General features: G+C 35.2%; 1 protein-coding gene across 1 annotated transcript in view; it reads left to right on the forward strand.

Moving 5' to 3' along the window:
* PROS1 (protein S) overlaps positions 1-23,625 on the forward strand; it is a 69,375-nt gene extending 45,750 nt beyond the window's left edge. The window contains exons 8-15 of the mRNA XM_040226801.1: positions 1,539-1,660; positions 4,570-4,685; positions 7,451-7,640; positions 12,757-12,924; positions 14,277-14,445; positions 16,581-16,729; positions 18,485-18,710; positions 23,143-23,625. Coding sequence (XP_040082735.1) covers positions 1,539-1,660; positions 4,570-4,685; positions 7,451-7,640; positions 12,757-12,924; positions 14,277-14,445; positions 16,581-16,729; positions 18,485-18,710; positions 23,143-23,303 — 1,301 coding nt within the window. The 3' untranslated portion in view covers positions 23,304-23,625. The remainder of the gene's footprint in view (positions 1-1,538; positions 1,661-4,569; positions 4,686-7,450; positions 7,641-12,756; positions 12,925-14,276; positions 14,446-16,580; positions 16,730-18,484; positions 18,711-23,142) is intronic.
* Positions 23,626-26,485: the final 2,860 nt, after the last annotated feature.

Here is a 26,485-nt window from a genome sequence, read left to right on the forward strand (position 1 = left end):
TGAGATGCCATGATCTTATTTTTCTGAATGTTGCGCTTTAAGCCAATTTTTTCACTCTCCTCTTTCACTTTCATCAAGAGGCTCTTTAGTTCTTCACTTTCTGCCATAAGTGTGGTGTCATCTACATATCTGAGGTTATTGATATTTCTCCTGGCAATGTTGATTCCAGTTTGTGCTTCATCCAGCCCAGCGTTTCTCATGATGTACTCCGCATATAAGTTAAATAAGCAGGGTGACAATATACAGCCTTGACTTACTCCTTTTCCTATTTGGAACAAGTCTGTTGTTACCTGTCCAATTCTAACTGTTGCTTCCTGACCTGCATACAGATTTCTCAAGAGACAGGTCAGATGGTCTGGTATTCCCATCTCTTTCAGAATTTTCCAGTTTATTGTGATCCACACAGTCAAAGGCTTTGGCATAGTCAATAAAGCAGAAATAGATGTGACATACATATATACAATATTTTATTACTTTAGTTATGCTATTCAATTTCAGTAGTATTGAGGGCTCACTAATTTTGAGGTTCTATTTTAAGACATTCAAAGGGGTTCTCATTTTAAGTGGAAACTATGCTATAGCAGTGTTTGAGTTTGGAAATTTTCAAATATCACAGGGTATATTCATCTAAAAGGTCAAAGATCCTACATATTTCTAAAGTGTATCTAAGCTGAAGCATCTCATTACAACTTTTCGAGAATGATTTTCTTAAAGTATGGATTGGGACAGGGACCATAGAGGGAGGTAATAGCACAGTGAGATTTTTTGTTTTTTTATATCTTTAATAAGTTAAGAAATAAATGTATGTCCTTAAATTTATTGCTACCATTAATTATTGCATTATGGAAAGTGATATTTTCTTGATATAGTCATTTAATCTCCAACTACATTGTTGTTTAGTTGCCAAGTTGCATCCAACTCTTTTGTGTCTCCATGGACTATAGCCAACCAGGGTCCTCTGTCCATGGGATTTCCCAGACAAGAATACTGGAGTAAGTTGCCATTTCCTTCTCCAGGGGATCCTCCAGACCCAGGAACTGAACCCACATCTCTGGCTTGGCAGGTGGATTCAGTCTCTGTGAATCACATTAACCTTCAGTTAAAAGGGATCTTTCCTTCCCTTCCCTTCCCTGTCTTCCTGTCCTCCCCTCCACTCCTTCTTTTCCCCTTCCTTTTCTTTTCTTCAAAGCAAAGAGTTAAGAAGAAAGTGTCAATGGAATTCATATGATCAGATTTGACAGTTACATTGAGACTCCATTTTTTTCTTCAAAATCATAAAATTAGCATAGTTGTTATATCTTTATTAATTATTAATTACTGAAAGTCATTAAATTTGTTGATTCAGGTATATAAACAAATGAAACTACATTTGTGACTCATTTAAATTTCTGTGGCAAGTGCATAAAGGTGATTTGATGTCAAAGAATTTCTTTCACTAAGGATTTATTATCACTGATTATCTTATACTAAGAATAGTCCTTCTTCTCTTGGGTTGAACATTTAGGAGATATTAAAATTTATTTTCTCTTTTCCCCCAGATGTGGATGAATGCTCTGAGAACTTGTGTGCTCAACTTTGTGTCAATTACCCTGGAGGTTACTCTTGTTACTGTGACGGAAAGAAAGGATTCAAACTTGCCCAAGATCAGAAGAGTTGTGAGGTAACACTTTGCAATATTAACCTTGCCATCTCTTTTTAAAAATGAGATCCAGTTACTTATTTCCACATAGTTGAGGTAAATAAGAATACAGATTTCTACTATAATTGCTATAGTTCAAAACAGGCTATGAGTCACAATCTTTTTACTAATTTTGACCACGTAATTTGGTAAACATTGTGACGGACTTCTCAGGTGGTGCTTGTGGTAAAGAACCTGCCTGCAAATACAGGAGACATAAGGGACGCAGGCTCATTCCCTTGGTCAGGAAGATCCCCTGGAGGAGGGCATGGCAATCCAATCTAGTATTCGTGCCTGGAGAATCCCAGGGACAGCGGAGACTGATGGGCTGCAGCCCACAGTGGGTGACAAAGAGTTGGGCACAACTGAAGCGACATAGCATGCAGGTGGATAATTAGTGACTAGATTAAGAAAAAGCTGCAGGGCCACAGTTCAGAGAGTGCTCATCTGTATAGCCTGTACTTTTATAAAATGCAATGTGTATATTTACTTAAAAAACTGTAAAAAGCTAAGGTTTATACTTCTCTTTTTGAGAAAAAAATCTTTCATAGATATTTCAGTGAAAACATTTTTCATTGTCTACTTTTGTTTATCACACTCTGACAAGTTTGATCATGGTTTAGGCATGTTAGTACTTGCAAGAGTGTGCATAAAATCTCAGGTGCAAACAATTTTGTCAGAGTAGGGTTCAGTTGAGGTTTAAGTATATCGAAATTCAGAGGGGTCAGTTTTGTTATTATCTCTCCAACTTGCTTCTAGGTTACTCAAATTCAATTCATAATTGATCCAGAAATTGAATGTTGGGGGTAGGTTCTAATATTTCTTCCACTGAAGAAATTTGAAGCTCTTTCCCCCCACCCCCAAGTAAGGATCACATTAGGAATCTTTAGTCCAATTCATGAATCTCTTTTAATTTTTAAAAGTGAAAGTGAATTGTCATGCTTATGAGGCAGACATTAAAAAAAAAGAAATACCCTTAACTGATTATTTAATAGTCATTGATTTACACATACTCTCTATCTGCTATCCAGAGAAGCTGTATATGTTTAAAAAATGTCAACATTTCCTATTATGCTACCTATTTGGTAAAGGAAGGTAAGGAAAGCTAGTTGGCATATATAATAACTTTGGTAGTGCTTCATTGAAATGTATTGTGTGCATGTTTCTTTTGTAAATTGATATCCTATTATTTCAGTATTTTTTGTAGTTACACATTGCCATCTTCCTTGGAATAGATTTACTAAAGTTCTAAGAGGAAATGAGATATTATTTCAGGACCTAGATTTAATACAGTGCTATTTGCACAGTTTTCCTCAGAATATCCCTAGATGTATGCCCAAGAACTTCTCCTTTAAAAAACTTTCCATTTAAATGTTTGTTTTTAACTCTTAAAAGAAAAAAAAAAAAACCTTGATAATAGTTCATGCATGCGTGCTAAGTCACTTCAGTAATGCCTGGCTCTTTGTGACTCGATGGGTTGTAGCCTGCCAGGCACCTCTGTCCATGGAATTCTCCAGGCAAGAATGCTGGAGTGGGTTGCCATGCCCTTCTCCAGGGGATCTTCCCAACCAAGGATCAAACCTTTGTCCTTTATGTCTCCTGCACTGACAGATGGGTTCTTTACCACCACAGCCACCTAGGAAGCCCTAATAGTAAATCACCTGACTCTAAATCTTTCTTTTTTTTTTTTTTTTTTGGTAAATTCCTTGGAGATTATGATGATATATTACTTTATATTTATCCTGTTCAGGTTTTTCAGCATTTCCTTTGATATCTGGAGAGCACATTTTTGCTTAGAAAAGTTTTGGCTTAATAAGACTTTAAAACAAATGGAGGGTGAGTGGGAGGGAAGCTCAAGAGGGAGGAGATTTGTGTATACATATAGCTTATTCTGCTTTAAAGAATCTGCCTGTAATGCAGGAGACTTGAGTTCACTCCCTCGGTGGGGAAGATCCCCTGGAGAGGGGAATGGCAACCCACTCCAGGATTCTTGCCTGGAGAATCCCATGGACAGAGGAGCCTGGTGGGCTACAGTCCCTGGGGTCTCAAAGAGTCGAATGCAACTGAGAGACTAACAACATCATAGCTTATTCACTCTATTTTACAGCAGAAACTAGCACAACATTGTAAAGCCATTATACTCCAAAGAAAAACAAATAAGCTAGGTACGGAGGAAAAAATAAATAAAACTGGCTCAGCGGTAAGGAACCCACCTGTCATGCAGGAGCCCGCAGGAGACACAGGTTTGATCCCTGGGTCAGGAAGATCTCCTGGAGAAGGGCATGGCAACCCACTCCAGTATTCTTGCCTGGAGAATCCCATGGACAGAGGAGCCTGGCAGGCTATAGTCCATACGATCAGGAAGAGTCAGATATGACTGAAGTGACTTAGCGTGCATTCTTGGAGATTACACTGATGGACTATACAAAGAAGTAAAAGATATTGCTTTTTTATTACCATTGGTGTTCTGCATTTATTTTATTGTATTAGAGAGGATATGTTTGATAAGAACACTGCTGCTGCTGCTGCTGCTGCTAAGTCGCTTCAGTCGTGTCTGATTCTGTGTGACCCCATAGATGGCAGCCCACCAGGCTCCCCTGTCTCTGGGATTCTCCAGGCAAGAACACTGGAGTGGGTTGCCATTTCCTTCTCCAATGCATGAAAGTGAAAAGTGAAAGTGAAGTCGCTCAGTCATGTCCGACTCCAGCGACCTCATGGACTGCAGCCTACCAGGTTCCCCCTTCCATGGGATTTTCCAGGCAAGAGTACTGGAGTGGGTTGCCATTGCCTTCTCTGGACAAGAACACTAGGAACCAGAGAAAGCATGATATCCTGACATGTACACCAAGCAGTAACCAGTGTTTTTTCTTATTTTGTTGCCTTTTCTCCAGGCTGTTCCAGTGTGCCTTCCTTTGAACCTTGAGAAAAATTATGAATTGCTTTACTTGGCAGAGCAGTTTGTAGGGGTCGTTTTGTATTTAAAGTTTCGTTTGCCAGAAACCACCAGGTGAGGTACCAATGTCAGTGATAATTATAGAAATAAGCAGGTCAGGACAGAAAGGAGTCACTGAAAGGTTTAAAATCCATGAAATTTTATTAACAATCATATAACTTAGGTGTGTTATCAATCAGATGATATTGGGTACCCTAAATTTCTTTTTTTCCTTCACACATATTTTTCACGCTTGAATCATTTGGGGTTGATCTAGGCTGATCTTCCCTAGTGATCATTTTACCTTAAGCCAGAGTTCTTCCTATTCTAATGAATACATATTTTTAAGAAGCTGGTAAAGAGGATTTAATGTATTTGTGAAATTTTCATTCTTTTCTATGCTTTCTAAATAATGGGAATAATTCAAGAAACTGCTTTTAGAATATAGTATATTCATAATTATAAACTATGATAAGATTGCTGAAGTAATATTTTAAAGAAATGTGTCACATGATTTTAGTTGACTGAGTACTTTATCTCCTCTTCCTGTAGTTAGGTTGACTTTGGAGAGGAAGTAATTGCTTCTGTTTTTGAGTCATGATGCTACTTTATCAAATTTTCTCAGAGCCATACATTGTTGGAACTAGGGGGAAAAAAAATTGGAATTTTGTTGGAATAATGGAAAGGAAACATTTGAGACTGATTATAGAATCCAAATTTTAAAATATTTTAATTAGATAAGCATGTATATTTAGAATTTAATCCATTAGATATATGAGTGAATACTTGTTAAATAATTCAACTCAATTCATAGAAATTTTATTATTAAGGAACACTGAAATTTATTCACTGATATAATTGTGCCCTTTCAGCATTCTGATTTCCCCTTTAAAATGTGGTTTACCCCTTTAACATCTCAGAACAAAGACTATCTTCTAGTGATATAGATTGGAGACAGCCTTTCCTTGCTATGAGAATAATTATGAGAGAGAAGAATTAATTATCTCAGACACTTTCAGAGGTATTCATTTCTCACCATTCTCACCCAAAAGCTTGGGCTCTAACATCAGATAAAATTGGTCAAACAATTGTTTTCTGTCAGTATTTATTATTTAGTTTAAACTTTTTATTGAGTTATTATATGTATTTGTATATATACACACGTACACACAGAGAGAAATATACATGTAATATACATATATCTTACATATACAACTTGATTAATTTTTATAAGCTGCCACCTGTGTAACAAACACAAAGAACAGCTAATGCCTATTGTTTCTTTCTTCGCAAATTTCTTCAACTCTATTTCCCAAGATCAAATACTTATGCTGCCCCAAAGTTAACCAGTTCACTTTTTTTCACTTTACAATACTTCTGAAAGAGAATGAATTGTTCCCCAACATAGTGAATCAGTATGCTGATGTATTCCAGACAGAAAATACGCAGAACACAACTCTTTGAATTACTGGTTTAGCATGTTTTTACAAAGAGAAGGAAATTATCTCCATAATAGGATCAACTTCTAGAAGATCCTGACCATACACAGATTCAGGTTTTGGCAAGATAATATATGCTTCACATCAGCAAAATGTGATGAATATGAAAGAGAATAGAAGTCCCTACTCAGAGCAAAATGTTTCTTTTAAAATATAATCTGAGTTCCTTAAATTCCTGGTATATTGTGATCTACCCAACAAGCTTTACTCCACGTTTACCTCTTTATAATATTTCCTTGGAACTCTCAAGGCTAGAAAGTTTATTTTATCACTTTTTCTTTGTTCTATTTGAGGTAGGTTTGTGCCTATTACAAATGATGCCTCTATTACTATTACTATTGTACATAGAAAAGGAAAGAGTCTGGGATTCTTTCTTGCCATATTTAATAATTATCTGAAATCTTAATTTTTTATTTAAATTACCTTTATTTTAACTTCACTCAGGTGACTAGTAGTTATACAATTATTTTTCCTGTTTCCTGTTTACCTTTTTTCAATCATTTTGCTTTACTGGTCCCTTGGAAACTTTAATGCTGATTTTCATTAAAGTATCATAAGGCCATGAATTGATATATATTATTTTTCAGTCCGGCATTCCTAAGATTTTTATCCTTCCCTGTAGTAGCTACATATATGTTCAGTGGCATTGTCAGAGCTCAGATTGCTCCAAACACTTGGGTATATCTTTTAAACTCTCCTTCTATGTACTCCAGTATAGTGATTTGTGCAGTTAGAGTTTTGGAGAGCTTTTAAAATTAAACTAACAGATACATTTAAAAGTTTTTGATTTTACTTTCCTTTACCACACATGAAGACTTAATTATGTTAGAAATCACTCAGATACTGTCTTGTATATCTCTGTGAGTGATTCCTTCCTGACATATATGAAATCATAGGGAAAATTTGCTCTTTGATGGATGAACCAATCGTGGAATAAACATCTTTTATTAATCATATATGGATACAGAAGAAAAAAAAATCTTTATGTTAGATTATATAGTGTATAAAAGGCTCTGAGACAATATGTCCAATATTTGTACATGTGTATTCCAGCATTTAAAAGAGCTGTCAAAACAAATGCCAAAAGATGAAAAATTTATCAAAGCATATGCTCATTTGGAAAAAAGTCTCCACGAATAAGCAAGAAAGTAAAACAGCTTGATTTAAGTACACATGGAGCCAGAGATAATACAAGAAGAGCTTAATCTTGCCCTTTTTTATTTTTTCTAGTGAAAGACTTGTCTCTTTCAACATACTGGTATTTGCCAGTTTGAGAGTAAAAGAAAAACATGATCTTCAATATTTCTCACTATTGAGGCTCTCTCTTTGTCCATTGTTCAGATTTTCAGCTGAATTTGATTTCCGGACATATGATTCAGAAGGTGTTATCCTGTATGCAGAATCTTCTGATCACTCATCTTGGTTCCTGATTGCGCTTCGTGAGGGAAAGATTGAAATTCAGTTTAAGAATGAAAAGACTGTCAAAATGACAACTGGAGGCAAAGTTATTAATGATGGTTTATGGAATATGGTATGTTATGCAGAACTCATAAAGAATCATTCCACTCTGATGCAGTTTGTATAAAATCATTAATCATTACTTTAATAGTGATACCAAACCAAAATAAGTTTGGGTTTATCTGATGTTGTGTGAAGTGTATTCTACACACTGTAAATACCTGAAATGGTCTGAGAAATTATTCTCTCTCAACAGTGTGTATTTCCCATAACTGAAGTTGTTTTCAGTTACTAGCTTTTTTAAAAACAACTATTTTGTCTTTAACTTTTTACCTTTTTTGGTGGCTGTCACTGGTGAACTGTGATATTGCACCTATAAGGTCAAGGGTTATGCAAAGATAACACTGATTTGGGACAACTACTATGGATAGCCATCAATATTTTTAATGTAAAAGAGAAATACATGTAGTAACAAAATTAAAATTTTAATTTAATTTTAAATATTATCATATAGATTAATGGATTTGTACAAATAGGATGGCTGGAACAAATCAGAATGCTTAGAAACTAGCATTTTTAGTTAATCCCTAAAAGTCAGTCTTTATTTGAATAATCAAGAATAGAACTTTAATCTACTGTATTTAAATGGAATTTATCTTACAGAAGGGATTACTGTTAGTCTACAGAGGGCAGAATGTCAATTAAATCAATGCTACTTTCAGCAGAGAAGAGCTGAGAAGATCAGCTTCACCTCAGAATGTGGTACCCCAAAGAGACACTTTCTAAGTCTATGAGAACTGACAAGAAAGGTCCATGTTAAGCAGCCATGTAAAGTCTTCACTAAATTATTTCATTATATTTATCCACTCTTGCAATCATATATTCAATAAGGATTTAGTAAACATGTTTAAAATGCTATATTCCTGAGTCAAAGGGGGCTGAAACCACAGTAAGAGATTGTCCGTGTTCTTTGAGGTTAGACTCTCACAGTTTAATAGTGGATGTGGCATTGTGAACCAATATGGTGTAATGTGAAATATGTTACAGGAAAGTGTAATAAAGAATAGTTGGGTGCAGATGTGGTTCACCAAAAAGGGGGCTATCTGTTGATTGGCAGCCATGGATTTTGGGCTGCTAACTTTGAAAGAATTGTGGCTTCACAGGATCAAATGCAACTGTCAGAGAAGTTGTTAAAATTCTTTGACTTATGTTGTATATTAGTATAGTTTTTTTTTACCACATGTTTCCCACTATATCTGTATCTATAATATTTGATGCATACAGCTATTCCTCCAGTATACTGAAGAATCCACTTTAATGCCAGATGTCCCTAAATCACCTATCTAAAACCACTAAAATCACTTTTGCAGTAAAAGAGAGTAAACAGAATTCTTTTTTCAATGAATTTATACAAATTGAAAATATCAGCTGTTTGAAGGTGAATTTAAATACATTTCTAGGTAGGATATAATGTATATAAAGAAGGTAAATATTTATCTGTGAAGTGATCATGAGTTGCAAGTAGTGTTTATTGAAGAATTGTTCATGGGCTATATCTTGTTAAAGACAGAATTTGGGTTGAATGGAAGGCAGCTGTTCAGTTTCTCCTATATTTATGATTCTTGTTAAAAAGAAACTATTATTTAATGATATGCCCATGTTTTAGCTAAAGCATTTAAATTAAAATCTCCCTCTATAAACTGAATACAAGCTTATAGAAAAAATAAAATTTAAGAACATTAGCAAGTCAGAGAGGGAGATATTGAATTACAATTTAAAATTTTAACAATTTTTGCATTTTCCACCCTGCTGATAAATAGGATTTCTTTTTTCACTCCATACCTTTTAAATTTAAAAGATAGTATGGTAGCATGGTAGTCCTACTAACTTATAATCCTGATGATTTATTAATGAATTATACTGTTTCAAACAAATTTATGCAGCACAGAAATTATTTAAAATAAATAAATATTTTAAATAAGTATTTAAATTTTAATTAATGACAAAGTGATTAAGTTAAACTAACCTATAAACTGGACTATTCACTTTATTGCAGTTGTTTCACTAATTTTAAATTATTTTTAAAAAAATATGTTAAAAATAAGAAATTAAAATGTGTAATTAGAATTGTTTTATAATTCAGGTAGATAAAATTGAATGTATAACGATTGTTATTAGAATGGCTATAACTGTAGGAATATTTATTCTTATAAGTGATTATTGATAACTTAAAAGTGATTATTATATTTCATAGCTGGGTATAATCCTAATATTAGTGGAAAATGTATAATTTGTATAATTTCATTTATCCAACAAAATATTTTATGAGCACTTTGTGTGCTATTCCTTCTTCTAGGTGGTGGGGATGCAATAGTGAATAAAACAAAAGTCCTTGCTCTTATGGAGCTTGCATTTTGGTGGTGAGATGAAAACCACAAATGTGTCAACAAATAGCTATGTCAGATAGTGATTAATGCTATGAGGAAAAAGAAAAGCAAGGCCAGGCAGTAGAGAATGATGATGGTGAGTGTGCATATGGTATCAGAAAAGTATCTCTGATGGGATTGCATTAAATCAGAGACGTGAGGGCCCATGACAGCAGACATTTTGGAAAGAAGATAATTCTGTGTCACATGAACGGCAAATACAGTCTTAGGCTAGAGGATGTGTTCGTTTTTATTTGAGCAGCAACATGAAAGTGAGTGTAGATGCAGTGGAGTGAAAAAGGGAGAGAGTAGTAAAAACTGAGGTCAGAAATGTGGTCTGGAATAAGACCTTGAATTTTATGTTAAGTAGAAAGACCTTAGATGATTTTGAGAAGTGATATGATCTAATTTCCATCTTAAAAGATGATCCTGGTTAGAACCTAATGACTTTGTGGAAACTGTAGAGAGTAAAGATAGTGACTCAGTGGTATACAATCTGCCTGCCAATGCAGAAGACACAGGTTCAATCCCTCAGTTCAGTTCAGTCACTCAGTCTTGTCCAACTCTTTGCGACCCCATGGATTGCAGCGCACCATGCTTCCCTGTCCATCACCAACTCCTGGAGTTTGCTCAAACTCATGTGTATTGAGCCAGTGATGCCATCCAACTGCCTTCTCCTCCTGCCTTCAATATTTCCCAGCATCAGGGTCTTTTCCAAGGAGTCAGTTCTTCGCATCAGGTGGCCAAAGTATTGGAGTTTCAGCTTCAGCATCAGTCCTTTCAGTGAATATTTAGGACTGATTTCCTTTAGAATGGACTGGTTGGATCTCCTTGCAGTCCAAGGGACTCTCAAGAGTCTTCTCCAACACCACAATTGAAAAGCATCAATTCTTCAGTGCTCCACTTTCTTTATAGTCCAACTCTTATATCCATACTTGCCTACAGGAAAAACCATAGCTTTGACTAGACAGACCTTTGTTGTCAAAGTAAGGTCTCTGCTTTATAATATGCCGTCTAGGTTGGTCATAGCTTTTCTTCCAAAGAACAAGTGTCTTTTAATTTCATGGCTGCATTCACTGTCTGCAGTGATTTTGAAGCCCCAAAAAGTAAAGTTGGCACTGTTTCCATTGTTTCCCTATCTGAAGTGATGGGACCGGATGCCATGATCTTAGTTTTCTGAATGTTAAGTTCTAAGCCCACTTTTCTACTCTCCTCTTTAATTTTCATTAAGAGGCTCTTTAGTTCTTCTTTGCTTTCTCCCATAAGGGTGGTATCAGCTGTATATTTGAGGTTATTGATATATGAGGTTCAGTCCCTGGTCTGGGAAGATCCCACTTGCCTCGAAACAGCTATGCCCATGGGCCACAACTATGGGCTTCCCTGATGGCTCAGACAGTAAAGAATCTGCCTGCAGTGTGGGAGACCCAGCTTCAATACCTGGGTCAGGAAGATCCCCTGGAGAAGTGAATGACTACCCAGTCAAGTATTCTTGCCTGGAGAATTCCATGAACAGAGGAGCCTGGCAGGCTACAGTCTGTGGGGTTGCAAAGAGTCAGACGCGACTGGGTGACTAACACTTTCACTTTCACAAGGATAAAACAGGATATGGGATTAGGAGACTATTGCAATAACACAGTGAAAAGATGACAGCTTTGACTGCAGTGTTGATAGTAGGAATGCTGAGAAGTGGTCAGATTCGGGGTATATTCTTAAGATCTAGCCTTTAATTTAAGATAGACTAAAACCTTTTGGAAATTCAGCATAAAGAGGGCCATAAAGACACCAAGATGAGTTATTGTCACTCTGTGGTTTTAAACTCTATCACATCCAATATACTGCTCTAAATATATTAAGAAGAATATAATTTATTAAAAAATATGTTTCAATATGTACATACTTAAATTCAAGTATAATATTTGTCAAAGCTTGCTCCTATACATAGAATAACATAAAAGCTACAAATGAAGGCTTATGCTGGGGTGTTATTTTACTTTAGAGCATAATTTTTCCCTTCCTGTGGTACTGCTTTGATATGCCTATTGTCTGGTTACCCTGATTGATAAGTAAATGCAGAGTTTGCATTTTGAGTCCTACAGTTTTACATGAGGAAATTGTAGCAATGGTTCTTCAAATTGCCTTTATAAGAAAAAATATTTTATTGTTTCCCACTACTTCCAATTTTTTTAGAAACCCAAACTACTTTCAAAATTGGAAAAACCCAATTTAATTTAATGTATTATGCTTTCTTATGACCTCAACTACTTTTGAATTTTGAAACAAAATATAATTTAATAAACATAATACTGAATGTACTAGCTTCTCTTATTTATATTAAAATTTACTTACATTATTGATTTCATATTTATACTATCAGACAAATGCAAAATAAGGGCACTTAAAAGTTTCCTAAGATTCTGTAGAGTGACTCTCTTTTTTTTAAACTGTTAATTTTATGGCACACTGGGATTGAAAGATATATATTATAAATGAATGTTTAAATGTGATAGAAAAATACTGATTTTTAAACTTTAAAATATGGTATTGATTTAGTTTTGATCAAGAATTATCACACTAAAATGAATTTTTATCACCTTTATACTAATTTGACATGTTAAATGTATTGGAACAAATTAACAAGTGCATTAAAATGATTACTTTGGAAAATTATGTACTGGAATAATAACAGGATTTTTCAATCTTAGTGTTTCATATGAAATGCAGTAATGTTTGGTTGTTTGATAATTTTTGTCTTTTTAATTGTAGGTCTCTGTGGAAGAATTAGAACAGAGTATTAGTGTAAAAATAGCTAAAGAAGCTGTAATGAATATAAATAAGCCTGAAAGGCTTTTTAAGCCCACCAATGGGTTTCTAGAAACCAAAGTATACTTTGCAGGAGTACCTCGGAAAGTGGAAAATGCACTCATTAGACCGGTAATGATCCAAGCTTGTATCATTCATCATGGATGAAATCTTAACCTGTAATAGATTTAAAAATGTATTTTTTTGAGAGTCAAATGAAGTTATTTTGTTGAACACACCAACTGTGAAAACTTGAATTGAACATGGAAAAATAACATTATCAACCTTTGAAATTATAGTAAGGAAATAAGAAAATGAATGTAGTGTTTTTGAGCCTGTTTAAATTCCCAGTATTACTCATGGAGAAGTAGATTTTTAAAAATTCTTCAAGCATCAGTTAAATATTAACATCATAATTGTCCATACTCAGCCATTAGACGTATAAATGTATATATTTGAGTCCAAAAGTACATTATTTTCTAGAAGCCAGTCAAAATAAGACTTTCTTAGGTCTGTTTTAGGACTAAAATTTGGGAGACAAATATAGCATGTAAGGTGGAATTTTAAAAAGAAAATCTTTGATGGGACTAAAACTGCAGCCTGTCATAAACTGAAGCTAGATATAATAGATGATTTTTCTATATGTGTTTGTCTAACTTCTGTGGAAAAGGTTCATGAAGAAGACTGATCACTGACCTTGAAGAGTTTAAAATTTTTCATTTGAAGTTATGGATCTGCCAATTTTACACTTACTGATTTAATTTAAATATTTACTATTTTATATATATTTCAGTTGCCTTAGCTTTTCAAAGATTTGTGATATAATATAAAATCTGAGTTAGTTAACTCATGTCAGAGTGAATATACCTGTCCCTTTGAAACGGATAAATCAAGACATTTTAAAAGTAAAATAAATGATTCAAAAAGAATCAACTATCTATGAAATGGCTACACATCTGAGTGTGGCTGGATGCTTTGGTGAGACTAAAGAATGCAAAACATGTTTGTTCCTGAAGAGGCTTCTATTTGTTGGCAAGAACAAACCTATGTTGTAAATACAGTTAATGAAAAACAAAAGCAGCTGAGAACCCAGGGCCACAGCTAAAAGCGTACATGGAACTAGAAAGCAGAAAAGTTAGTGCCAGATGATACAGGAAAGTCAAGTGGGGCTTGAGGTGTTAAAAATCATTAGGATAGGTGTTAAAGATCATTAGGATAGGTGTTAAAGATCATTAGGATCCCAATGAAGGTCTCTGATGTTATAAACGCACTTTTACTGAAAAAGACTGTCATCTGCAGGAGACCTTGAAAAAAGTTTAGATAAAATTCTAAATATTTTAAAATGTCATCAAAGAAAGAATTTTGCCCTTTTAAATGAAAACCTGTATCCAGTAATATAATCAATAAATATAGTAATATAATCAATAAAACCCCCCTTTTTTAAGTTTAAAATGCATTCATTAGTCTATATTTTATATTGTTAGATTAACCCTCGTCTAGATGGATGTATTCGAGGCTGGAATTTGATGAATCAAGGAACTTCAGGAGTAAAGGAAATCATTCAAGAAAAACAAAATAAGCATTGTCTTATCACAGTGGAGAGGGGTTCCTACTATCCTGGTACTGGAGTTGCTCAGTTTAGCATAGATTATAGTAAGTGATCTCCTATTGTATCTTTCTCTTCTCACTAATGTTTAAATTTATTCATTAACAAATAGCAAAAATTCCTTGCTGTTTTGAATTGAAACTAAATCTGTGTCATATCTAAAACTGGTCGTATTGATTGCTTTTTCTCTTGACTATGGATTATTTTTCTTCTGTATTTAATAATTTTTGGCTTAAAGGTGGGTGTCAGATAAAACAATAGAGACTGAGATAAATCATATTAAAATTTAGAGATAAGCATATCTGTCCATTTGCTAGACTCTTAATGAGAGGGCTTGAATCAATCTAGTCAAGAGTTAAACTTCTTAGGTTTTCTTGTTTTCATGCTGCTGCTGCTGCTAAGTCACTTCAGTCGTGTCTGACTCTGTGCGACCCCCTAGACTTGTTTTCATGACTACCCTTCAGATTCCTTTAATACACATTGTGCTTAGCATAATGGCTGCTTTGCCAGAGGACCACTCTTTATCAATTTATACTTTTACCAACAGAAGAAAGTTTATGCTCAAGATTTGTTTCTAATTAGAGAGTTGAAAAAGTAAATCTTGTAGTTTTAATTATCCCAGTTTCTATTGAAATTGAATATCTCAGCATATTTTTACTAGATATTTGTGTATCTTAATTATTTTGTTGGCTTCTGTGTCATTTTCTGTTTTATGAGTTCATTATTTGAACTACTAACAGTATTTAGTATGAATTTAGGGTTAATTTGAATATCTCTGATTTAAGAAAAAGTCATATTTTAACTTTATTTGCAGCCTTAAAAGTATTACTACAGTTTTAAGGAAGCATCTTACTATTGCTCTCTGTTTTCTTAACGTAAATTAATACAATGTCATTAACTTTAGCTCTGTTCTGAATATGAAGGTTTTTTTTTTTTTAAATATGTTGAGTTGATGATTGAATATAGAAAGAAACTAGGCCCATGATAATTTGTTCCAGTGGAAGAAAAGCTCTGAAAAGAAAATGAAAATAGTTTTATTGTACCTGAATTTACTTTCATAAATAACTAACTGATTGTTTCACAGACAGCATAAACGTGGCCTACTTTATAACTAATATTTAATGCTACATTATAATTTCTCCACATCTGCATGTTCATTTTGAGTTTGTTAATGTCCTGCAGTAAATTTACTTAATTCAAAATGATTATACAGGTTTTTTTTTTTTTTCCTCTTGGGTGGAATTTAAAGGATTATAGTGAAAAATGTAATAGTATTAGATGTGGCTAAATGGAAGAATATCTTGTTAAAGAAGAATTATTTTCTCCATTCACATTCACCCTTTTAAAGTCTCAAAGTGGTATTTGGGCTATTGTTATACATTTCTTTGTATTAAATGGGGAAGACTTCATTCAGATCTTAAGCTAATATTTTCAGATTATTAGTTTACAAATTATTTCAAATTAGAAATCAAACTGTTTTGAAATCATATTAGTTCAGCAAATATTTGTTAAGTGACTACTGAGGAAAGCAGTAATGATAGAGACTTGCAGAGCTTGCCCTCTAGTTGTGTAGATTATTAACCTAATAATTAAGAAAAAGAATGTTAAGTATTATGATAAGAGAATTACAGAAGAGTTCCTATTAGAATTTCAAAGTTAACTGTTGACTTCAGAATATTTCTCTATTATCAAACCATCCCACACCCCTATGTATAGAGATCGGACTTTTCTTTCCCACTGCTCTAACCTGACTCCTATAAGGCAGAGAAGTACTGGGCTGGGGTTGGCAGCTGTACTGATTTTCCCTCAGAAATATTACAATAAATTTGTTGAACTTTCTTGTATTTTATAATACAACCACTCTGAGATTTGAGCATTGGAGAATATGTAAGACAGAAGGGAGAGCTGTTAAAGAGCAACTTGAAAATTCATAATAATTCTAAACACCACAATCCAGAATTCTGTTGTAGGAAAAACTAAAGGATGAGGTTCCATCTGTGTGTTTCTTGCCTGCATTAAAAACTATTTTCTTTTGCTCTGTTTTGCCTAGGTTATATAGATCATCGGGAAAGAACTAAATTCTTTAATATCACTCAAAGATGGCTGTGAATATTAATAAGATTAATTCCTCTGGTGCACTTAGGAGTACATTGATCCTGCTTTTGTTTCATTGTTTAAACAGAGAATGAATCCAATCCTGAGGCTTGGCAAATCAATGTGTCCTTGAATATTCGCCCATCAGCAGGCACCGGTGTTATGTTGGCCTTGGTTTCCAGTAACACAGTGCCCTTTGCCTTGTCCTTGGTGGATTCTGCCACTGAAAAGCTTCAGGTAACTTTACTCTGAACCTTTATGATCCTTATTTTGTAATTTTTAAAAAATCAGTAACATGGATAGAATAACAGTGTCTACCTCAAAGTAATGTTTTGAAAATGAAATGAGATAACTTACATAAATTATTTGGCATGTCATTAAAGATTGAATAAATATTCATTATTGTTACTTTTTTGCTGGTTTATTTCCAAGGTTTGAACCAAGCGGTTAAGGGGATAGGGGAGAATGGGAAAACCTGTGTATTGTATCTATAGTTTAGATTAGGCAGACTCCCACAAAGGCTGCTTGGAGCCTTCTCTGAGTACATAGAGATCTACCCTTATTCAGACTCTTTGAAGTATCATGGGAATTTATCTGTACTAACAGAATAGAAGTCAGTCTGATTGCAGTCCACTCTGAAATATTCAGTGTCTAATTATAATTTTTTTGTGCTTTCTGGTACTCTTAATCTTTTCTCCCATAAATAAGTTAGGAAAGACTAGGGAAAACTAAACGAGTCTACTTGGCTTCCCACTGGCAACTCTGCCTTGAAATTAGAAGAACAGAAAACACTGTCAGATAAAAGAAAACATGAGAGTTATCAGAAGGGCTGTATTATTCAGCCTTCTGTTAGAGGCTAATAATTCTGTCCTTGTGTCATCCACAGTAGATTCCAACAAGTTACAGCAGGTAGCTTTCATTTGTGCCGTGGTTGACTTGGATGTTCTCTGTGGCCTGTAGAAAGAGACATATAATTGAATAATGCCTATAGTGATAAAAAGGGATGCTGTTTGCAACTTAAGGGATGGTTGTGGGGAGTTTCTGATGGTTAACTGTAAGCAACCTGAAAAAATCCTGTTAAGTTTTGTCTCCAGTCGACTACAGGAGCTTCCTACATTTGGGTTTCAGGTAATTTGTTTTTTTTTAAAGCAAAATGGAAATCCTGCCTTCAACACTACATTCAGATAGTAGAGGAGGTTAACACGTGCCATGTCCTTGATATTTATTTTATCTTGTCTATGTTTTCTGTGTTTCTGTAAATACCTCAGACTATCTTTCTGCTATCTGGAAAGCATCATAACACCCACCTCCTTAGTTTTGATTTTATTTTCTCTCCCTTTTTATATTTCCTCTATATGCTAGTAAGCTATATGCATAGGTGACTCTTGGCAAGGTGAGTAATTTAGTGTATCAGCAGTTTGAAACATTCAGAAAATAAATAAATAAACACACACACATATATATGTATGTATATATATTTGACAACCTTCTGATAAATACTCTGTAACTTACTGTCCTGGTTTTTCTTTCTCAGAGACTTCACTCAGTTTGTCCCAAGTCTGCAGGATTTCTTGTGTGGCACAAATAAACCTTTCGGTCTTGCTGGATGTGCTTACTAAAGCACTTTAAGTTTTCTAACTCTTTTCCCCAACAAAGAATGATTCAGCTCCTTCCTTTTCCATATGTAAGTTTTAAAATTGGGAAGGCTTATAAAAAGAAATTTATTGCTTAAATACTACTTAAGTTCCCACTGGTTTCTTGAATTTTCAGAACCTGCTGTACATTCACATCTTAGCTAAACCTGGAGTTTGTAAAACTCATGTATATTCAAAAATAATGATTATGATAATAGACGTTTTTTCATTTAAACTTGAAGGCTCTATCATATTTTCCCCACCTCACTGAAATTCAGTTTTTTGAATTTTAAAACCAAAGTCTCTTTTATTTGGCATTACTGTTAGTATTTGTTTATAATGAGTCTTTGTTCTTCAGGATATCCTGGTATCTGTTGAAAGTATGGTAATAGCTCGGATAGAGGCCGAAAGTCTATGTTCTGATCAGCAAACCTTTCTGGAAGTCAGAGTCAACAGAAACAATTTGGAACTATTGACTCAACTTAGAAAAGATAGCTTCCCCTCCGAAGACTTTCAAAAACAATTTACCATCTTGGATGAAGCAATGAAAGGAACAGTGGCAACTTACCTGGGTGGCCTTCCAGGTATCTTCTCACTTTGTCTTCAGTTTAAAAAAGTATATTTTCAATGAAATTGATAGTATTTTAAATATGCAATGTTAGTAAAACAGCATCTGTATATATAGAGCATAAGTAATTGTAGTAAAGGGGTATCAGAAAGGAAGAGAAAAATCCACTAACCATTATTCTTTTTCTGGGGGCTTACATGAACATTTTATTGGTCATTTTTATTTAATTTTTTAAATGGTAAACTGAAACTAACTAAGTTTTGATGCATTTGACTATCCTAGCCAGAAATGATTTGCCATTTTAATTTTATACCCACAGTTGTCTTCTGAGTTTAATATTTATTCTTCAGTTCAACCATCACTCACCCAATATTCATTAAGACCCTATGTCTCAGGCAATAAAGACACATCAATAAACAAATGGATACAATCTCTACTGTTAAGACCTTTACCATCTAGTGACAGAGCCAGATATTAAACAACTGATTAGGACAATATTTTAAAAATTAAAATTTTCATAACTTCTATGAAGGAAAAGTTGGGGTTGCTTTCAGAGCCTGAAAAATGAGGCCTTGATCTGGTTGTGGGGGCCAGGAACAAGCTCTCTGAGGAAGAGAATAAGATACAACTCTGACATTTGAAGGATTAAATGAAGTTTACCAGGTAATGAGGGTGGAGATTGGAGCTAGAATGCAAGTTGCCCATGGCAGAATGGAAAGGGGTTGACATGCTTGAGGAATGTATAGAAGGTCAGTACCGTGAGAGCACATTGAGCAAGGGGGTGGTCATGCAAGAGGAGGCTGTGAAATGGGTGGTGGGTGGGATTATTATAGACCTGGTTCAGAGTCCTGCGTCTTATTGGAGCCGTAAGAATCATTGAAAATTTTTAGACAAGGAAGTGGTTATATCAATGATGCAGTTTAAAAAAATTCCCCTGCATGATGGATGCAGATGGACAGGGGGGCGATATAAGTGGATGAGGTGGGTTGGGGGCTAATGAAGCAGTTCAGATGAAGAAGCAGTTACAGTAACAGTGGTGACAACTTTTACTGCCTCAAATGGTGCATAACACACAGTCTCGGCATTGTTCAGAGTGTTTCAAGTGTATCATTTAATATTTAAAGTAGTCCTGTGAGGAGAGTACTTGTGTTATCTCCATTTTGCACATGAGGAAGCTGAGGAAGCTGTTGGACTGGGGTCATGTTGGTGGAGATAGTATACAGTGAATAGATTGGAGATATATGTGAGAAGCAAAGCTAGTAGAAATTAATGATTGAAAGAATCTCTTAGGTATTTGGCATGAGCAGTTGCATAGGTGAAGATTCCATTTACCAAGATGGGGAAAACTGGAGGAAAAGTGGTTAATATGGGAAAATATGACATTGGCATCAACAGTGTGCTTTAAATGACAAAAAAATTGAGGCAGAAAGTTTTTTACAAACATTTTTGAATAGTTTGGTGTCTGAACTTCTACTAATCTTTAAAATACTTGAACTGTTCAGTGTGTTCATTTCCCATATATGGAAATTTTCTCTAGGTTTTGGGGGAATATAAGTAAATAGATTGTAGCAGAATCCCCTGGTGGTCCAGTGGTTAGGATTTGGTGCTTTCATTGTTGCACGTGGGTGCGTGCTAAGTGGCTTCAGACTTGTCTGACTCTTTGCAGCCCCATGGACTATAGCCCACCAGGCTCCTCTGTCCATGGAATTCTAAAGACAGTACTGGAGTGCTTACCATTTCCTTGCCCAGGGGGCCTTCCTGACCCAGGGATCGAACCCACATCTCCTGCATTGGCAGGCACATTCTTTACCACTGATCCACCAGGAAAGCCCTTTATTGCAGTGGCCCAGGTTAATCCCTGGCAAGGGAACTGAAATTGCCAAGCCAAGTGGCATGGCCAAGATATATATATATATATATATATATATATATGATATAGTAAATAGATTATAAAAGTTATAAATAGATCCATTAGCTATATCCATTGATAGGTATACGTGCATAGTTACATTAATGTGGTTAATTATTAGGAAGTATAATTATGGTTCAAATGAATAAATTCTAAATACATTGAAATCCACCTACTACCTTATTCACAAATTAGTTGAATGTAATTTTAGAAAATCAAACAAACAATGAAAGAGTTCAGAAGAACTTAAAATGTCAGAATTTCTGTGGTTCCAGGACTTTGTCAACAGCACTGAGGACTAATTTTAAGCAAGATGTGTTTAGAAAGCATGAGGAAAAATTGAGGAAAAGTTGAAATTGAGACATGAAGAGTGTGAACGATAAAGCAAGAGAGCTGCAGAAAAACATCTATTCGTGCTTTATTGCCTACGCCAAAGCCTTTGACTGTGTGGATAACAATAAACTATGGAAAATTCTGAAAGATATGGGAATACCAGACCACCTGACCTGCCTCTTGAGAAACCTGTAGGAGGTCAGGAAGCAACAGTTAGAACTGGACATGGAACAACAAACTGGTTGCAAATAAGAAAAGGAGTATGTCAAAGCTGTATATTGTCACCCTGCTTATTTAACTTCTATGCAGAGTACATCATGAGAAATGCTGGGCTGGAAGAAGCACAAGCTAGAATCATGATTGCGGGAGAAATATTAATAACCTCAGATATGCAGATGACACCACCCTTATGGCAGAAAGTGAAGAAGAACTAAAGAGCCTTTTGATGAAAGTGCAAGAGGAGAGCAAAAAGTTGGCTTAAAGTTCAGCGTTCAGAAAACTAAGATCATGACATCTGGTCCCATCACTTCATGGCAAATAGATGGGGAAACAGTGGCTGACTTTATTTTTGTGGGCTCCAAAATCACTGCAGATGGTGATCGCAGCCATGAAATTAAAAGACGCTTACTCCTTGGAAGGAAAGTTATGACCAACCTAGACAGCATATTAAAAAGCAGAGACATTACTTTGTTAACAAAGGTCCGTCTAGTCAAGGCTATAGTTTTTCCAGTAGTCATGTATGGATGTGAGAGTTGGACTATAAAGAAAGCTGAGTGCTGAAGAATTGATGCTTTTGAACTGTGGTGTTGGAGAAGATTCTTGAGAGTCCACTGGACAGTGAGGAGATCCAACCAGTCCATCCTAAAGATCAGTCCTGAGTGTTCAATGGAAAGACTGATTTTGAAGCTGAAACTCCAATATTTTGGCCACCTCATGCGAAGAGCTGACTCACTGGAAAAGACCCAATGCTGGGAAAGATTGAGGGCAGAAGGAGAAGGGGATGACAGAGGATGAGATGGTTGGGTGGCATCACCGACTCTATAGACATGGGTTTGGGTGAACTCTGGGAGTTGGTGATAGACAGGGAGGCTGGCATGCTGCAGTTCATGGGGTTGCAAAGAGTCGAACACGACTGAGCGACTGAACTGAACTGAACTGAACTGAACTGAAAAGTGTGAACTAGGGAATGGATAATTTCTTAATTGATATGCAAAATAGACATGTTAAGTCACATATTATGAATTAAAAATCAGGTGAAATAGATGATTCCAGGGATATTTATAACAATGGTATAGCCTATGATAGTCAGCCAGACTTGAAGCCGTTTCTTAAATGCTGAGCCCATAGAAAAGTATAGATTTATTCACTACATTGGCAAGTTAGAAGTGGGAAATTTGGTGTATATATATATATATAAGTATATAATATATATTTGTATAAGGTACTGAGGAGGAAGAATAAGAGCTGAAAAATATCCATTGGGAATTAAAAGTTACGGAGATGAGATGCCAAGAAAAGAGGAAGCAAGTAGAGAGATGGCTGTTTTGAAGATGAACCATAGTTCTCAGGAATCGAAGGATGTTGCCTAAATATTGAGTTGATAAGGAGAGTAAAAGTGTAGTAAAGCCTTGAGGCCCTATTCACTGAAGTATTATTAAAACTGTTATTTTTCAGAACACCAAACATTACATAACAGTGAATTCCCTATTATGACCTGCTACTGTATGCTCAGCAAGACACTATTTCTTTGGAAAATACAGAAATCTACTTATATTCCAGGGATTATAAAATAGACATATTTATCGTGCCATTTAAAAAAGATTTCCAAATAGCTATAATTTTGAATTTAAAAAAATGTCTTAATAATGATTAACCAACACTCAGATTTAAGAAGAAAATAAAGTAGAACACCAAAAGTAAGAATATGCTATTTTCTACTCTTTCTAAAGCATGTTTATTTATCTGAGGTTTGGCTGGAACTTTTACAAAATCTGAGGAACTAAGTTATGCTGAATTTAGTACCAAACACAACACCTTATAACACTGAAGTCAATTAATGTGAACTTATTGAACAGAAGTACATTATTGACTCTTCCTTTAGGATTAGAATTTAATTGAAAATGAGCAGTCTGAATAATTCCTCTAACTATAAGCAAGTAAGATGCTAAAAGTCTTGGGCTAATATTTTAATATTCTGTTTTAACAGATGTTCCATTCAGTGCCACACCAGTGAATGCCTTTTATCAAGGCTGTATGGAAGTGAACATTAATGGTGTACAGCTGGATTTGGATGAAGCCATTTCTAAACATAATGATATTAGAGCCCACTCGTGTCCATCAGTTTGGCAGAATACAGAGCATACTTAAGGCATTTTTTCTCTGCTGATAATATCTTTTTCCTATGTGTAATTATACTTATGTTTCAATCATAGCTAAAGTGTTCTACCTACAATGTGCATATCTTGATTATTTTGTGGTACTTTAACCTTCCTGGAATTTTAAAAAGGTCCTTTTTCAAGAAAACAAGATTCTCTTGTGATATGAATCACATTAAAAATATTCTTACCTCTGTTGCTGTCTAGAAATTAATGAAACCTATAAAAATTTTTAATATGAATTTTTTGTGACAAATGACATTTCTTCTTTTTTTTATGTTTGTAAAAGTAAAGTTTAATTTTATCCTCATGAACTAGGGTTTAAATATCTGTTTTGTTTGTGGGAGGGGAGGTGGGGAGAGGAGTCAAGGAAGTTAAACCTTTGTTAGAATACAAACAAAAGTACCTGTGACTAAATTCCATTGTTCAGTCCTCCCAAGCCAGTCTTCAAATAAGGGACCATCTGCCTGGTGTAACTCGAACCAATAGGAGACCAAGTTTGGTTCTTCAGAAGCAAAGGAAGGTTATCCTTGGATCAGAGAATGAGAGGTGGGAGTTCTAGCTCCAGAGTACAAGCTCTTCTGACAGGCTGTGGGCCGGGCTGCTTTTCAGGGATCTCCTTTGTAAAGTGGGCGGAGGGTGGGATGCGGTGGGAGGGGGTGGAGTTCTAGCAGAGCAGACTCAGCTTTGCTATTCATGCTCCAGAACACAGTGTGGAGGGAAGCGTCTCTGCACAGGGGCCACCACCTCCGCCATCTTGAATTGAGGGTCCTGCTTGGTGTTTCTGCACACAGGCCCCTTACCTGAGGTGTTGGCACAGCCAGCTCACAGGAGGAACTCTGATCTGAAGGGCCATGTATGAGGCTGCTGTTTGTGGCCCCTCTCTATGCAGCCCCCTGTGAACAAGTGAAACTTAAGCACAAAGAAAAAGGTTAGACTTTATTTTATTATCCAGATTCTGTTTTTATATCCCAGGAACTGTTAATTGGTTTTGCTGCTGACACTGTTGATCACAGGAGATACTTTGTTTTCATTTTTTTGTAATGAAAGCAGAAGAGTTAAGTGTGAATTAAGTGTGAATTGAGTGGAAGGCCTTAAAGCTTTATTCCAAAACAGTCCCTCATGGAAACCAGGTTTGAATTCATCTTTCTGTTTTCACATTTGAATTAGATAATGAGTGGGCTATTACTGAATTACATAATGAGTGGGACAGATTTTCATAAGAGCAGCACATGAATTTTGCTGGTTAGTGACTGGATTTTATGAGGCTAATATATTGTGTTGGAATGGATGTAGAAACCTGGGGTGGGTACATTCCTTAAATCTGGCTGCGTGAGTCACACAAGTGTAGATGAGGAAAGGCAGAACCTGACATGGAAAGAACAAATGAGAGAATGAATAATATGAAAGTGTCTGGTTTTCCCTGAATCAAACCTTAATTACCAGAGTACAATCCCAGAATGTGATTGTTGAAGAACAAAAGGAGCTATGAAAACTAGAACAAATTTTAATGAAAGGATAAACCACAGAGGGACACAGTTAATATTGTGTCTTTGTAGTATCCTTGCCTGGAGAATCCCAAGGACGGCGGAGCCTGGTGGGCTGCCATCTATGGGGTCGCACAGAGTCGGACATGACTGAAGTGACTTAGCAGCAGCAGCAGCTTTAAAGTGAGGAGGTAAGATTTATATATTTACTGGTAATGCATTTCAAGTAACAGTTTTATTCTTCTCAAACCTACCATTCACATTGGGTATGTATTAGGTGTTTCACTGACAGTTTTAGAAAGTAAACTTTTTTTCCGCTATAGACATTTTACATTATGTAAGACATAATTAACTGGTGATATTTTGAAAATTTATATGAATAATATCTATATTCTATCAAGTCTTTGAAGAGAACATAAAATTACATAATATTCATGTAACTCTCATGCAGCACAGTTGTTTTTTAAGAAAGACAAATGAAGCTGTAATATTTGATTAGTAGTTATGGTTGAATTTTGGACTGGAGCTCATAAAGGAAAGAGAAGCAAAAGTAACATGCCGAGTGTTTTATATATACCAGAAATTGTGCTAGATCATTTTACTGGATGTAATTTCTTCCCTGGCTACCACCATGTATAGTGGATGGTGAATTTCAGTGAGCAACTATTGATAATTACAGTGGTGTAAATAAGTAAGTGATGACGCTCAGTCATGTCCAACTCTTCGCGACCCCATGGACTGCAGCCTACCAGGCTCCTCCGTCCATGGGATTTTCCAGGCAAGAGTAATGGAGTGGGGTGCCATTGCCTTCTAGAGTTACACTATTACAATCACTGATCATATATCGAACTATACATTTGACCAACTGCTTGTAAATAAGTAAGGAAGTAATAAAACGAAGTAAATGGAAATTGTTAAAAAAGAAGAAAAGAAAAAATGAATTTCCTTTCAGAAGGAGTTCTCTAATTCTCATTTAATCATGCCCAGATACAAGGGTCACTATGGGGGTCAATTTCACTTTTCCCATGAAAAACAGAAACTTTCCAACATGCAGTGATCTTCACAGAGGTTCCAGAGACTCATTTATAAACAATATCTATCTTTGAGATGCACTTAAACAATGGCTTAGAAAGAGAAAGGGTCTGGATCTTTGATCTTGATCTTTGCCAGGATACACAGGACACAGGCTCTTAAAGAGTGGTAGAGAACAGTGGTTTCATGAAGGACAAATAGAATATTTGGTGCTTTTTGAGCTGTGTATATTGAGAAAATCTAAGTGACAGGGTCGTTACAGAGTCCCATACACCTTACCATTTGCAGAGATGGATTGCATATCAGTGAAATAATGGTTAATTTGTGAGAACAGTTATTCACCTTTTTCTCCTGTTGGAAATTGTAATTCAAGTCTCAGTCACCATATGTGAGTCTTATAACGTATTTCAAATTTTTTATTTTTCATTCTGGAACTGGTATTATTGCTGGACAGAGGACTTTTTTCAAAAGTGTGTTTATTTATTTATTTATTTTTTTAATTTATTTATTTATTTATTTATTTTAATTTTTACTTTACAATTCTGTATTGGTTTTGGCATAGATTGACATGAATCCACCACTGGTGTACATGTATAATTGCCTTTATTTCTTTTAGAAATCCCTTAGACCTTTAATCTCTATGGTCAGTGTAGAA

The sequence above is a fragment of the Oryx dammah genome, unplaced genomic scaffold (genome assembly GCF_014754425.2).
Source record: "Oryx dammah isolate SB20612 unplaced genomic scaffold, SCBI_Odam_1.1 HiC_scaffold_2, whole genome shotgun sequence".
NCBI lineage: Eukaryota > Metazoa > Chordata > Mammalia > Artiodactyla > Bovidae > Oryx > Oryx dammah.